The 15,646-nt window shown below is 45.3% G+C and overlaps 1 protein-coding gene across 10 annotated transcripts in view; it reads left to right on the top strand.

The window, feature by feature from the left end:
- Window positions 1-15,646, top strand: part of PAK5 (p21 (RAC1) activated kinase 5) — a 159,814-nt gene that overhangs the window by 128,677 nt on the left and 15,491 nt on the right. For 9 of the 10 annotated variants that reach the window (XM_051792785.1, XM_051792786.1, XM_051792787.1 and 6 more), the window contains one exon: window positions 13,471-14,271. The exons of the other annotated variant lie outside the window; for it this stretch is intronic. In XM_051792785.1, the coding sequence (XP_051648745.1) occupies window positions 13,471-14,271 (801 nt within the window). The remainder of the gene's footprint in view (window positions 1-13,470; window positions 14,272-15,646) is intronic. 10 annotated transcript variants of the gene reach the window in all.

Below are 15,646 nucleotides of genomic sequence, written 5' to 3'. Positions count from 1 at the left end.
CAGATTGACTCAAAACACAAGATGTTCCTCAGTTTTTCAGTTCTGCTACTGAACTAGAAAATCAATTATTCACGTACCTTTTCTGACCAAGATATTTGTCCCTCATGGCAAGGTTCAGGCAGGTGCATGTGGGGGTTTGTCTGCAGCTGGACTGTAGACACCAGCACCAGGGTTTACAAACCAGACCTGGCCATCACAGAGAAACACTGAGCTTGCCGGTGAAAAACCCTCTCCTAGCACACAAAGTAAATACTGCCAGTGGCAAACCAAGTTTTTCTCATTCCATCTTATTTCTGTCCTTTAAATGTGCTCAAGTGATGCAGGAGCAGTGCCTGCAGAAATGTGGTTTCCAGAGGTGGTCGCCGCCGCCAGCGCGGGGTAGGGAATGATGCTTTGCTCCACACTGGACTGTGAAGACAAGTTCAGCACTGCAGTAAGACCTTAAGTGCATCATTCTGCCCCACTGCCTTGGAGGGGTGATAATTAATTGCCTGCCGATCATGTCCCTCATTTAAAAGGTCCCTGACATCCCTAAAAGAACGTGTGCTACCAGTACTCTCCTCCTGCAGACAGTTGGAGACAGGCTCACGCCTACACCTGCACAGGCTCTCTGAGCAAACTGAGCTCTTCCCTGGAAGAATGTTGGAGTTTGCTGTCGGCAGCATGGACATCTAAGGAAGTTTTTCAGAAATCCTTCATCACCTAAGTAAGCTTTGTCCATGCAACAGTTGGCATTGAGTCAAATCAGTCTGCTCACATGACAAAGGAGTTACTTTACCTGAGCCTGCAGCAAGCATAGACAACAACACAGATCAATATAGATTACAGACTTCCATGGGTAAAAGTAGTTTTCTCCAATATGATGAGTAAAAGGATGTTTTTAAATGCTGTTTGCACATCAGTATTGCAATTTTAAGTAATATTAGTATTGGGGCAATCTTGCAAGGGCAAGCTTTAGTTCTGCTTTTGAGAGCTTATGTGGGTGAGCAGAACTTTGCAGTACACTAAATAAAGATTGAAAGTCAATTTAGAGTTCACAGTCTACATCTGCTGAGGCCAACCAGACTGCTTTAGAGCTCGAAAACCACGTTAACCTCTAGGTCCACACCTAAAAGGGGCAAACTCTCAGTGTGAGCATTTCAGAAATTGAATCCGGTCTCCTCTGGGAATAGAAGGTTGGGAATACACTCCAGGTAGCACTGTATAACCTGAAACAAGCCAGGAATTAGATCCTGAGCAAGGACACTCATAATCAGGTTCTTTTTTTAACAAGGAAGTTAGTCCCTGAAGACAAAGCTATGGGACACTGTCCCAGTAACTCCTCTCGCTGGCTTGCCTGTCCTGAAAAATGAGCCTCACTCCCAGCTTGCTGCCTGGAGGTGGAGGACTCCATCACTGCTCATATGGCTGCTGCTGTTGTTGTTAGCTCCTTCTCATTTGTTTAGCCAAGTCCTTTGCCTCCAGAACCTTCCCTGCACTGACCAAACTCTCTCTGGGGCCAGAAACGGGGTTTGGGCCCATGACGGACTGGGCAGGCAGAGGTGATGCTTCGGGGTGGCAGTGGGGTCCTTCTGGTTCCTGTCCAGTGGCAGTGGTCCCCCAGAGGAAAGCATGAAAAATAAACAGTAAGTGTAAGCAGTAAATGCTTTCTCCAGTGAATGTTTGGAGAGGCTGAAGGTGTTTTGCCAACCTTCAGTCTCACAGTCCAGCAAGCTCTTGCTTGGCTCAGCTGAGAAAGCTGAAGGAGTAGAACACGTAAGGAGATACCCTGTTTCCAGGGACTGGCCAAACCTGCAGTGATGCTGCTGAGGTCCCTGAGACGGCCGGCTGTGTTGATGTCAGAAAACTCACTGCTCGGCCGTGGGAAACACTAGGTGGCAGCAGGAAATCTCTGGAAGTTCATATCCATACATGTCAAAAGTGGTCACAGACAGCTGAAGTAATCATAAATCTACTTGGGCATCCTGGTGGCTTTTGTTCAAGGCTTAAGCCCATTTAGGAACAGGTCTGTGGAGGGAGTTTCCATATAAAATTGGTCCTGCAGCATCTGCACTCCACATCAGCACCAGGTTTGCTGCTTCCATTCCCATTTAACCATGCAATGACAGTAATCACTCAGTAACTGCACATTCTGCACATCTCAGTGATATATTCGTCCCTAGGTCTGCTGTTGAACTTTGTTTGATCCCCTGTAGTACAGAACAGAAACTGTCCTGGTTATAGTCCCATTAAATTATGTTCCGTGAAATAGAAATAGATGATCTTTAAGGTCCCTTCCAACCCAAACCATTCTGAGATTCTGTGATTATAACCAAACAGCCACGTTTATTCAAGCCCTGCAGAGTTTAGTTCAGTAAGAGTCATAGGATCAGAGGGAAAAAAATGTTGTCAAGCAGCTCACTTACTTGTGGAGCCAAAGCTCTGGGTATAAATGCGGTTTTTTCTATCTCCTGCTCTGACATGATTAGATCTGGGCTTTGGTGGCTCTGTAGGAATTTCAAAGTGCTTTGCTGCTCTTTCTTCCTTGTCTTCCCCTTCACGCAGGATCCAATTACACCAGACAAGTGCTGTGTATTACCAGGGAACAATACTGACTTACCTGCAGAGACTTTTAAATGCCTTTTCTGTTGTCTGTGGAATGAACTGTGTGGGCCAGAAAAAAAAAAAAAGGGCGTTTCAGATACAGATCTTTGGAGAGAGAAAAGTGAACGAAAGAGAAGTATTTAAGATGAGCATTTCTGGTTTTTAATTGGTGAGATCCAACAGGCTTTGGCTCACACAGTTAAAAGAATAGCAAGAGACTGTGAATTGTACTGAATTTTACAGTTTTGTAGTCTGAACAGAACAGTAATTGGTATCTATGTCCTAGTTTGCATTTAATAGTTCTCACTGGGCACAGTGCAAGCAAAGATCCTTATTGCTAAGGCTTGTGCTTCCATATGAAGTAGGACTTCCTGAAGCATTGGGATATATAGGCATAGAAATCTGGTTTAAACACACTGGCTTTTATAAAACACCCCGGGAATACACTGTGGGGCAGGGATCAGGTCTGACTCCCATCCCACACCCCGGGCAGGGGGAAGCATCCCCATTTCTCCCTTATCAGCAGTGGCTGCACTGCCTTTCTCCTTCTTCCTGACTTCCCATGCTGTCTGGCGGGGCTGGAGGAAGGGGAGGGAGCTCACTTTGTCGGGCAGATTAATTCATTAAGCGCGTCAGGGCCAGTCTGCCGCCGAGGACAGACTGCACTTGGTGGCGACGCAGCCCAGCAAATCGAGTCAAATCAAGATTACCCGAGAAATGTTGGAGCAGTTTTTTGTAAATGAGATATTGTGGGGCTGTGCCGGGCATCACCCCTGAGAGCTCCTCTGCTGCAGAGCGTCCTCCGAAATCTCCTGCCTCGGCAGAGAAGGGGGTTGATTTGCACTTCTTGTTTGCAAGAGTGAATAATTAAAATGTCAGTTTGGGAAGCTCCTCCTGTCTTTCCTCTCACCTGCCTTGTAAATTTGACCCTGTCCATTAGATTTCTGCACAGGGGAACTTTTTTGCTGTATGTCTATGTTTGCAGGTGAAAACTGCTCAGTGGGAGTCAGTCCCCCTTCCCTAGGGCATTCTTATGGCTGCACTTCCCATTTGATAGCTGTCCTTGAAAAGGAAAAGTAATATACTTCCTTGGAAGAAAGAATACTGCAATTTGCAATGCATATGAAATTATTTTCTGGTTTTATTTTGATGATACAAATTCCTGAGTTCCCTGAAATCAAGGAGTGAGCTCTCAGGAGAGGACTAAGGAGCCCATAGAGACATCAGTCAGATTAAAAAGCACCTCTTACATGTGTGTGACCAGGAATGCACAATTTTACTGTGTTAAAAAGTAACACACTGAAGTTTTTCTCACTATTCTAAGGCCATGGGGCTGAGGCATTTTTTGGCACATCACTGGCTGCAGGAAGATTTCTCCTGCTGTACCTTGACAGTCCCTTCCCTGCCAACATGACCAATGCTCTGCACACAATATCCTGCCCTTCCTCAGTGTGTTAATCCCAGACTTGCAGGGCTGTGATTGCAGTGCCTGTCTCAGCCCTGGGCAGGGCTCTGCAGGGCTCGTGGGTGGTGATCCCATCGCTCTGTGAAGCTCTGGCTGTGCGGCCCCGGGGACTCAGGCACTCACCAGCTTCTTCTTCCGCTCTGTGCCTCCGCCTGATGATTTATGAAGTGGGAAGGTAATTCCCAACCCTCTGCCACGGCTTGCAGAGCGCAAGGAGCTCCTCGAGCAGGCCCCATGCACTCTGAAACAGGAGTGTTGACTTTGTCTTCAAGCATCTGCCGTGTTTAAAGCTTCCTTTGCCGTGGCAAATCGCAGCCAAAAGTAATACGGTTTAAATTGTTTCTTCTAAATTAACAGACTGTCAAAATCCTCATTTTAATTAAAAGGGGGGAGATGACCCCGACCGCAGCGGAGTGACCCAAGAGCCTCTGCCCTCCTAAGCAAGTGCCCCACTGCCAGAGCTGTCAGATGAAGGCAATTACTTCTCTGGGCGTAAAATTTTATCACACTGGAATTGACTTAAGTATTTCAGAAAGCTCCATCAAACCACAGCCAGAAATCTTTTACTGAGAAAAAAAGTGCCGGGATCATTAATTGGGTTAATGCTCCATCAACCTTGCGTTTGTTAATGGGCATGTTTGGGGCACGAGGGGAACCTCATCCAGGGAAATGTCATTGGAGCTACAAAGAGGGTTTATGCTGCAGTGTGACTTTGTGCATTGCAGGCTGTCCCTCTCTTCAGGCTTTTTCTGTTGGTGCTGTACTTGAGAGCAAACTGCATTCCCATGTTGGCAGGCAGTGCCAGCACCCTGTACCACAGGGGTCTGTACAATAAATGTATGGGTGAGCGAGAATGGAAGGGTGGGGCACTGGTTTTTGCCTCCTCTCCCCTTGAAAATCCCACACCAACGCCTTTCTGGACATCTATGGTAGTGTCATGCGCCTCAGTTGTACAAAGACCTTTTTTTTTTTTAATGCATATCATTCGTGGGAAGACTCACACGATGTTGTACCCCACAGTTCCCAGCACTAATCACATACAGATGTAAAATACTGACTCTGTGCCCTAAAAACAGTAGCAATGGATGCCTCAGTGTCAGCGCTGTGGGAGACTCACAGCTCCTGTGGAGCACATCAGTGGGTTGTCAAAGTCGAAGTGGTTGGGGAGGTGGTGGTTAAATATTTGTTTAATTCCTGTGATTTCTCATGCCTTTGTTGAAAAAAGTGGGGTTTTGTTTTCCTCACACCTCCCCCACATGAAAACGTGGAAAAATAACAGTCTAAGGCTGCAAATATTAGGTGTAAGGACAACTGGCTGATACCACGTGAAGACTGATGAAGGCTGGGTTGTGCCTGCAGAGAATTCTGCATCCATTTGGGTTCACCCCAGGCCCCTGGAGGTTCCTCTTGCTATCTCACCTCCCCGCAGTTTCTCCAGGAGAGGAGTGCAGAGCGATGGGCAGCAGAGGCAGTTCACACCTCATTTAAAATGCATTTTTGCAGTGCATTTTCATTAGAAAGTGGTGATGCCAGAACTGAAAGAGGCATCGGGATTGATACCAGTCCTTACTTCATCTTATGTTCCCTGCCTCGTGTCTGAGGATGAAGAGCTGTAGTGCAGAAGGGCGTCATTCCCACATCTCTCCCATAGCACATCAGTAATCCAGGCACAAACCAGTTCCCAAGCCCAGATTTCTGAGGTACCACTTACAGACACTGGAGCTTCAGTGTGTTATATTAACTGCCCTGAATTCTGTCATCTTTACTTGGACATAAACTTGTTTAAGTCACCCAACCCTGCCTGTGGCAAATATTGGTCCTGGAGCTGTGACATGCCATGAGCTTCCAGTCTGCTCCTGTCTTGGTGTTACGAGACTGAAAAACAGAGTTGTGTTCCTTGGAGGGAAGGATTTCTCTCCTCTTCCCCAAGTGTCCCTAACTTTGCAGTGTTTTTTGGCTGCCCCTGCAACCAGCCCCGTTGGAAAGCTCTGGGGTGCTGCTCCTGCGGGGTTTCTCCCGTGGACTGCCATGAGGTGCTGAGTGGTGCAGAAACAGCTGTACCTCGGTAGATCATATGGGATTGGCTTTGCAACTTCCTTGGGAAAAGAAAAGGACAATTCCACAGAGGCATTGGCAAATGACACGGCTTTGAAAGGGGGAGAATAAGGTACCCGGCCCTGCTGGTGTTTGTCAGCCACAGGCTTCCCAGGGCACTGATCTTTTTCTTTTCCTGGCTGAAAATGTTAATTTGATAAAATAGGAAACTTTGACATTGATGAACGGATTTTATCCAGGATGTGGACAAAAAACTACAGTCTTTGGTGTGGTTTGATGCAGCTTTTTAGCTCAGCAGGTCCACTCTGTGCATTGTCATGCTGAACCATGCCTTAGGAAAACACAGCACTATTAAGAGGACAGGTAAAATTCCTGCAGTGAATGTTTTTGAGGAATTTCATCATGTGGGACATTCTGCTTTTTCCTTCCATCTTTGGATAAAAGAAAATTTTGAAGGGTCCTAAGTCCTATGACTTTGGTTTGTGATTTCTCCGCTCCTGTCCCTGTGAAGTGCTGTATAACTCATAAGTAACACATACACCAACTTCCTCTCTCAAACTAAAACTTCTGAGTCACAATTCACTCTCATTTGTTGTGTGTCTGAGAGATCTGTGTGTATATATTGCATAAAAAATTGCACATATCAGCTGTGTTTAAAGTAGGCCCAGAGTAATTACTTTTGACATTCAGTATTCTGTAATAGCATTCCAAATGACATATAACAAGCATTTTTGTGTATTTAAAAAAAAAATGAGGAAAAGTTACTTGAATGTAGGTATTTCAGTGGAATTTTAAAACTAAATGTTTTGTTAAAGTTGCTGTATTTTAAAATGTCAAAAGAATTACCGGTGAATGTGATTATAATGAAACGTTGCTCTTGTTGTCATGGAAACTAACTTTTTAAAACTGCCGTGCAGGGTGACAAATTACACAGTGCCGTTTTGGTGAGCCCTTTTTTTTACAGTTTCCCATTATTTTGCTTTTGAAGAATTTTAAACAGCTGGCATTGGTGTTAAGGATATTACACTTCTCTCAAACCTTTAGCTGTGCCTTTATTTTGATCCATCGAGTAATACACATTTTTCAGGCTGAGTAAATTTCATTTCTACATCGCCGGTGTAGATCATCCTTAACATCATCTACACCTTTCAGTAATTAACACGTGGCCATGCCAGTGTTTTCCCAGCCTTTCTCCTCCTGTCCTGTGCTGTTGCCAGTATCAGGTTGATTAATTCATGAGGCAGGATCGTGGCTCTTGTGCTTAGACACTTCATGGCAAGGGGCAGGGGACAGTGTCTCATGCTCCTGGTTTTGGCAGGTGACTCTGTGGTGTAAAGTGCATGTTTGGTCCAGGGAGCAGAGATCCAAACATCCTGGCCCAGCTGGGTCATTCAGCACCAGTGCAGTTTGCAGAGTGCCTTCCCCAGGGAGGGAACTTTCTGGGATACCAGAAACAATTAAATTCCTTTAAAATTATTTTTACGTGGAGGATGAGAATGTATAGCGTTGGGAAGAAATCCCTAACAGAAAATATATGAACTCTGAAGCTTACAAGTGTAAAACAAGCTCTAAATTACAGGCTTCAGGAAGGAATGTTCTGACATACTTTCCTGTCTGTTGTGTATTCCTTGTGACTAACTCTGAGTAATGGCTGTTTTGTAGACAGGCTGTAGATCAAAACTGGAGCAGATCCCATAGGATGCTACTGGAGGGTGCAGTGATAAATGACATCTCATCCCATCCAGCACCATTTCTCACTACATATCTGATGAGTCTCTGTTGCAAAAGACATGTTTCCAGGGTAATCTGTATGGCACAAGCACCCTGACCTCCCCACTTAGGTTAATGTTTTATAAACATCACACAGAAGTGGTTACAACTTGGTTACTTCTGCCATGAGCATGGGAAGCACAACCTGCCAGGATGCTATCATAAGATGGGGGAAAGAGGGGATGAGGTACCAGAATACTTTTGGGTCCTTTTCCATGAATCTTCCTCATTTGAGTGTGATTAAGCATTCAGTGGAGCGTGGTGGGATCACAAGGATGGATCCAACACCGTCATCTGGAAGGGCAGCTCAGAGGTCAGAACTTGTCCTCAAGTGGATGTTCAATGGAGAAAAACCTTAAGTGCACAGTGGAAGCACTTGCTTGAGAGCAGCTGTCCCAGATCCCAGCTGTGCTCTCCAGTCACTGGGCATTCAGCTGCCATCACTTTTTCTCCCTGGCAGCATATTTACTTCTCCATGTACAACCAGCCATCGGAGACATGGGCAGGTCTTTTATCTCTCATCTCCCATCTTCCCCTTTGAGCCTGGTCCCCGTGTCAGCCCTCAGGATGGCACCTCAGACTTGAAATTTAGCCTCAAACAAGGAACAGAGCCCACCTCATGCTGACCCTGGGCTGCTGGAAAAAGCAAGGCTTTGCTGCACACTTGCAGCTGTCCCCAGGAGTTTTGAAGGACTTCAGCTCTTTTGAGGTCTCAGAATCACAGTGTGGCTCAGGTTGGAAGGGATTTCAGTGGATCATCTGGTCCCACCTGGCTACTCCAGCAGGGTCAACCCAGAGCACATGGAACAGGATTGTGTCCAGACGGTTCTGGAATATCTCCAGAGAGGGAGGCTCCACACCCTCTCTGGGCAACCTGTTCCATTGCTCAGTCACCTGCACAGCAAAGAAGTCCTTCCTCCTCCAGGTACTTTTTCTTCTGGTAAGAATAGATCAAATACAGACCCCCGGCACCTCTTCCACCCCTGGCTGCAGTTGTGAAACAGGGAAAGCCAGAGTTTTCCTTTGGATAGCTGACAAGGATTAGTTTTTCTCTCCAAGGTAGTGCTGAGGAGTAAAACATGAACACAGTTTCAAATGCTTTGAATGTCTTGCAACACAAGAAGATAAATTACCAACACATCCATCACTTAGATTACTCTGACCATCTGTGCTTTATGCACCTTCTGTTAAGAAAAAAAAGTTGATTTTCAGCTATGCATAGGCTGTGCTTTTAGTTTATGTATAATGCAAATGAGGGGAGAAGCTAGCTAGAGGCAAAATCAGAGTTTAGATTGGCTGTTTATAGGGGCAACCTTTCCTTAAAATACCTTTTGTTTTTCATCCTGCACATCACAGAGATTTAGAGTCCTCATTGACTTCTGAAAACACAGCTCTGGGAGGACAAAGGATGATATATTCTTAACGAGTGCCTAAAGTATAGTAGTTCTAAAGACAATAAATGCAAGGTCGCATTAGGGCAAAACAGTTAATTACCCACTTCATTATTGTCAAGGTTAATACAGCATTTGAGCACAGAAGCTGTTTTTCATCTCCTTTTGGAAACAAGGCGAGACAGCGTTTCTTACAGATAGATCCATTATAGCTTATCACCGGAGGACAGGCCGCTGCAGAAGCACCATGAAGGATGTCTGCTGTCACCAGGCTCCGGAGGAGATGCCAAACCTGTGCGGGGAGCAGTGGGAATGACGGGAAAGCTCCAGCTCCGGCGTACTGCACGTTAATTCACGGGGACTGTGCCCCATTGATTTCATGTGAGACGGCAACGGGAGCAGAAAATTCACCGGCCCTCCTTCATCTCCTGGAACATCGATCCCTCCTAAACTGCACAGTGCGCTGGAAAACGTCCTTTAATAAACATGGGGTATTGACTGTCACAGATCCCATCTTTCCGCGGCGAACCCTGTGAAAGCTGCGCCTGCGGAAGGGCCCCATCCTGGTTTTCCATTTCCATGTGCTCGTTTCCATTACCTGATCACAACAGACAGAAACAAAGGCCTCGGAAGTCTTAGCCCTTTGCAAATAATGCTTTGCTTTTAACTGCCTTCTTCAGCAACTTTGAAAATTCCTCAAGTTGTTTAGAAAACGATTTAGAAAATTTAGAAAGCAATCTATGTAAATATATGTAGAATTATAGAGAGAGATAGAATTCACTCTTTATATTGAAGCACTTTTTTCCCCCCCAGTTTTTAAAGCCTTTAAAATTGGGAAAAACTAGTCTATTTGCCATGACACTAATTACCAAGATAACTGTGTTTGTATTGCTTTTGATGTAGCCTTTTTCTGGTACATTTTCTCTCAAGGTTTTTGGTTTGCTTTTTAAGGTAGAGCTAGAATTTCCCATTGTTTGTGACTCCTGCCCTTGTATTTCAGTCCCAGGAAGTTTTCCCACTGCTCACTGGTGCAGTGTCCAGCCTGGTGATCTAGTAACCAAGACCACTTCATTCCCAAACCAAGACCCCACATCAGCAGTTTGGTCTTTCCACTGAATTCATTCCTTTAAACCTGGGGACTTCTCTGAACCCTGGCACTAACATTGGACTCTCAGGTTTGGGAATTTGGGCCATGGTTATGGCAGTTCTCAATCTCTGGCATCTTTCTGCAAATACTGTGCTTCCCAGGAAAGCTGTGGGTGATATCAAGCCCCCAGCACGCACTTTCTCTGTAGTAAATGACTTCAGGACAGGTTAAGGTGGCACAACATATGTTTTATTCTTTATAGCATCTTCTTTGATTTCATTTTTTAATAATTTGTGCTCTGCTCATCTGTACAGAGCAGTTACTCCTATTACTTCTATAGACTGATACCTGCTTTGGGATATTAATTTGGTTTTTGGTTTTTAAGCCTGGTTAATGGTTCTGCCTATCAGGGAGGCACCCACTGTATTTCACATTTGTGTATAATCATCTGAAGTTCTATTCAGATAGCAAAATCCTTGACTATATAGCTTTGTTTCATAGGGTCTTGTGAAACGCTTCCTAAATTATCTTCTTTTGGTAGGAATGACGCTAGATACTTCCTTGGAAAAGATAAAGTTGGTGTAGGCTGTCTGATTTAGCCCGAGGGCATCTCACCATGATCTATGTCCTTCCACATAAGGGAAGTGCAAAATTTAAAAACAAGCCAAGGCAAATAGGAATATTGTTTTTCTTATCAGCCATAAATAATTATCACAGTTGATAATAACTGTTAGTAACAAACCACTGACTACTCAGTAGAAAATGTGCCTCTGGAGTAGGTAAATTTATCCTCCCTTTGCACTGGCCCTTTTAATTTTCTCATGGAGAGGAGCCTGAAGCCAACAGAAATTACAGCCATCACCCTTGCAAGTCAGTGTTTGCCAGTAGTCATCCTTAAAATGCTGGGATAAAAGAAAAGGAGTTTAGTTCTTAATCCCCTTAACTTCATCAGTCAGGATGAGACAGCACTGAGGTCCCAGAGCTATCCAAGACAGCTTCATCAGACTGAGGCTTCTGTGGCAAATGCCTTTTTTTTTTTCTTAAATCAGAATTTCCTATAAAACCATTTTACTGTTAGTACTATTTTTAAGTCCCCATAATCAAAAAGGTTGCTCCCACGCATGGACCTGTCTGCAGAAAATCCCCGAGCTGCAGGGATTTGTCATAAATGAATTCCCTAACACATAAACACTCAGCTGCATTCTTCTAAATCTTCCTTCTGAAGGTGTCTGAAAATCCTGCTTCCAGACAGCGTCTGCTTGGAGGAGCAGAGGGAGAACTCCTCTATCACCAAAGAGTCTGCTCTGCTCCCAGGGGCTCCCTCTGGCTCCGAGGCCCTTTTGTGCAAACACAACGCGGCTGCTGCAGGAAACCTCTCCTTTGTGAAGGCCAGTCCCGTGGAGAGTGTTAAATTGGCACTTTACTCCTCGGCGTGCATTTGCACAGGGGAAGCGGGGTGGCAGTCGGGTATTTCAATCTTGTTTTCAATTATAAGCATTTCATTGTCCAGTGTTGCCGGTTTATTATGTGATAATTAAGTATGAATGATCGCACAGTCATCCTGCCAAAGAGGCTGGAGCCGAATGAAACCAATTCCTCTCATCCTGCTGAATGGCTTTGGAGGCGAAAACAGTGATCTATTTGCTGTCCCTTATTTTTGCTGTCCTATTGTTTCAGTATCACTGGCTTCAAAATAGCAAACTAGGCAAGTAATTACAGACATAAATCAGAGCAGGGATCAGCGTGGGGTCAGGACTGCTTTGCTTTTAGGCTGCCTTTTCTCAGCTGCCTTTTGTGAGTAACAGAGAAGTACATTCCTATTAATTTTGTGAAACAGTTATTTTAGTAGCGTTGAAATGCTTGTTTTGACAAAGTTTGAGCCCCTTGTGTGCTTTCAGGCAGAGTTTGAGTGGTCTCTCTGTCGGTGTTGCAAACGAGTGCAGGTCCAGTGATCAGGCATCCAATATTCCATGGTTGGTGTCCAATACACCATAGTCAGTGTGCAACGTAGGCTGCATCTCCTCGGGGTGACCGCACTGGCTCTGTTTAAAAACTCAGTAAGTTAAATAAGATCCAACTGTAGATATTTAGCCCCAGTAACTCAGCAAAGCAAATGTGTTTCAGTAGAGCTGCACTGATTTATGGCCCTGGCCACTGCTCTTTACATCTTATTCTTGTCGGGTGTTTATAGACGTGAAGTGGTGCTCGGTGGGAGCCAACTGCTGAAAAATGGATTCAGCCACGGGTTATGGTCTTCAGGTGGTACTAACTAAAACCAGCCAGTCTTCCTTGAAGGAGAGCTGTAACCGAGCACTGCTCGCCTCCCATCCTATCAGGAGCATCAGTGTTTTGGACGGAAGGGAGTAGGGATGGGCAGGGGGCCTGTGGAGGACGTCGCAATAGTGGGACACAAACAAGGCATCTGTGATGTCCCAAAGCCATGGTTGTGCTCAGTGGTTTGCTGGATGCTGTGTATTGTAAGGAGACGGAGTTAAGTATTTTTCCCCTCTTCCCCAAGTGTCTTTTATTCTAAGTTAACTAAGAGTCAGTCCCCAGTGGCAATTCTTCTACTCAGGAACATACTGTTTCTTAAGAAAAGGAAAAAAAACCCAAGAAAATCCAGTGCCTACTAAACTTTGTGCTACTTTCCATTCCAACAGTTTGGTAAAATAACATGTAGAAGTGAACACTGAATGATTTTCCTTTAGCTTATGCATACCCTCTAAATCTGATTCAGCCCACCAGTTTGGCTTGATGTACACAACTGAATAATAACAAATAAAAAATAAGTAGTGGTTTTAGATGTTTAAATGTCTCTATTGTTGGCTACTGAACACCCACCTCTTAAATTGGGCTTTTTGAGAATGTCTTGGGGTTGCATGCCAAATCCTAGCTTATGATCTACCCTGAATTTAACCTCTCTTTGTTTCTTCCTTTCTGCCCTACTGTAAGTATCTATTGAGATTTTTTTCCTAGCAATGAGATATGTGACTGCAGAACATGACACATCACTACATGTATTTCTGGGTGATTTGTAGACTTTTTTACTTACTGGTGGTTTTCTTGATCAGCTATTAAACAAAAGTCAGTATTTAATCAAAGCAATTTCTTATTCCCAGACTATTGTTCGAGGAAATAAGCCTCGAAAGGATACTTCAATCAACGGCCTGCTGGAAGAGTTTGACAATATCTCAGTGACAAGGTCCAATTCCCTGCGGAAGGAAAGTCCTCCCACCCACCACCACCAAGGAAACGCAAACCACGTGCCAAGGCACCAGGAGGAAAATGGTTACATCACGTATTCCCAGTACTCCAGTGAGTCAGACACTACAACAGACTATGTCGTGGAAAAATATCGAGACAAGACTGTTTATGGAGAAGAGTTAGAGCGGTACTACAAAGGCAGCTACGCCGCCAAGCAGAACGGGCACATGATGAAGGTGACGTCCCGGGACATCTATTACTCGGAAGTGACACCCCTGCAGTCAGACCTCTCCAGGTTCCTCCCAGATTACCATGCACACCTGGACACCAAGCCCAAACCGCTGGAATACGGCGGCCTAAAGCTGGAGTACCAGCGGATCCCCAGCGGATCCTCCCTGGACTATAGAGATCCCTTTCCTTACACCCCATCCCGAGCGTCGGTGCAGAGCGAGTGCCCCAAGGAGAGGCTGGAGTACGGTGACAGCGACTGGGGACACGGCCTGGGCAAGGATGACTACGACAAGAGGCCCAAGTCATCCTACGTGGACCCAGCGAGCCCTCAGCCAGCCATGAGGCAGAGGTCCAGGTCGGGCTCCGGTCTGCAGGAGCCGGCCATGCCCTACGGAGCGAGCGCGTTCAAAGCACACCAGCAAGGACATTCCTACAGCTCCTACACCTACCCCCGCCTGTCCGAAACCGCAGCAGGCATCCCCAAGGTAACCTGACATGCCTGGTGACAGAGCTGCCAGGGCAGGGATCAGCCTCTCCAGAAAGGGAGTGCAAAAAATTAGGGGTGTGCAAAAAATTAGGGGTGTGCAAAAAATTTTGGGCAAGGAGCCTTTGCTTGGGCACGTGATGCCAAACGTGGCCAGTGACATCCCTGGGAGCTGCGTGGCCGCTGCTTGGTGGGTGTAGAACCTCCCCCCTCTTTACTCAGGTCTGTGAAAATGGACGTCAGGGGCATCCATTTTCAGGATGTCAGGGTTTAAGATAGGTTTAAAAAACAGGTTTGGAGATGCGCATCTTCCAGGGATTTCACTTGGAATTCCCAATAACCCCAAGTTCTTTGGCAGTTTTTTTTGTAGCACTGGGAGTTTATACATCTGTTCAGAGCTCTGCAGGAGGTGAGAAGCTGGTCTGGTTTGTATATGAGATGCTTTTGTGTTGGAATTTTTACTGTGCAAGGCTGAGACTTCTGTGATTTAGTATTTATGTTATATTGATGCCATCTTTATATCACAGGGTTTATTAACCTTTCACCACTAGTGAGAATGGTGAAACTGCTGTATTTTTAAGCAGCAAAATGAAATCAAAGCAGCTTACCTCACCCAAGACATTTTAGATGTAGTTTAAAAAAAGCAGGGCTAATGTGCAAAAAAGCATTTCAACCATGTTATCTACAGGCAGCTCACTGAATACGTTTTTGACCTGTTCTGCCACATGAGGAATATTACCCACACAAGCTGTCTTGCCCTACCTTGCAAGAGTTTGCTGAAACTATTTGTTCAGTTAAGAGAATACCGCTTTCCTCACACCTCCAGTCACGTAGCCACGATGATGACCTGCTTAAACATCTAGTATTCTGCAAGAGGTGCTTTTGCAGTGTGGCTTGCACTGAACATTCCCGAGTTCCCCTAGCAACGGGCACCGAGATGATCGCTCGTTTTTCCAAGTCTTGGGTTGCTGTGACTTCCCAAATGTGCTGAGGTAGGGAGCTGTTTAGGTGCATTAAAGCACAGAGCTGGGTTTTGGAGCTTGAGGGGGGAGTAAAAAAGTTACCAGGTCTCTTTACATGCCTTTCTGAAGCTCAGGGTGTAGTGGGAGGAGTGTGTGTGGTAGTAACTGAGCACCAGTGTGGCCTTCAGTGTGGGTTCTGGAAGTTGTGAGGAAAACCTGGGATGGGTTAGTTGCCATTTTCTTACTGAAAGCATTAGTTTTGTCAGAGTTTAGAAAAGACAAATCTAATAATTCAGAGACCCCCTTGCACCTGCTTCTGCCAATTTTACAGCATTCAGAAGGCAGAGGTATATTTTACAGGACTCAAAGTACTCCAGACACTTCGAAAAATATCCCTTTAAAATGCAGTAACAA

The sequence above is a fragment of the Manacus candei genome, unplaced genomic scaffold (assembly GCF_025592945.1).
Source record: "Manacus candei isolate 608988 ecotype Guabito, Panama unplaced genomic scaffold, ASM2559294v1 h1tg000035l, whole genome shotgun sequence".
Lineage (NCBI taxonomy): Eukaryota > Metazoa > Chordata > Aves > Passeriformes > Pipridae > Manacus > Manacus candei.
The sequence above is the reverse complement of the archived record's forward strand: the minus strand, read 5'-3'. Positions and strand labels throughout refer to the sequence as shown.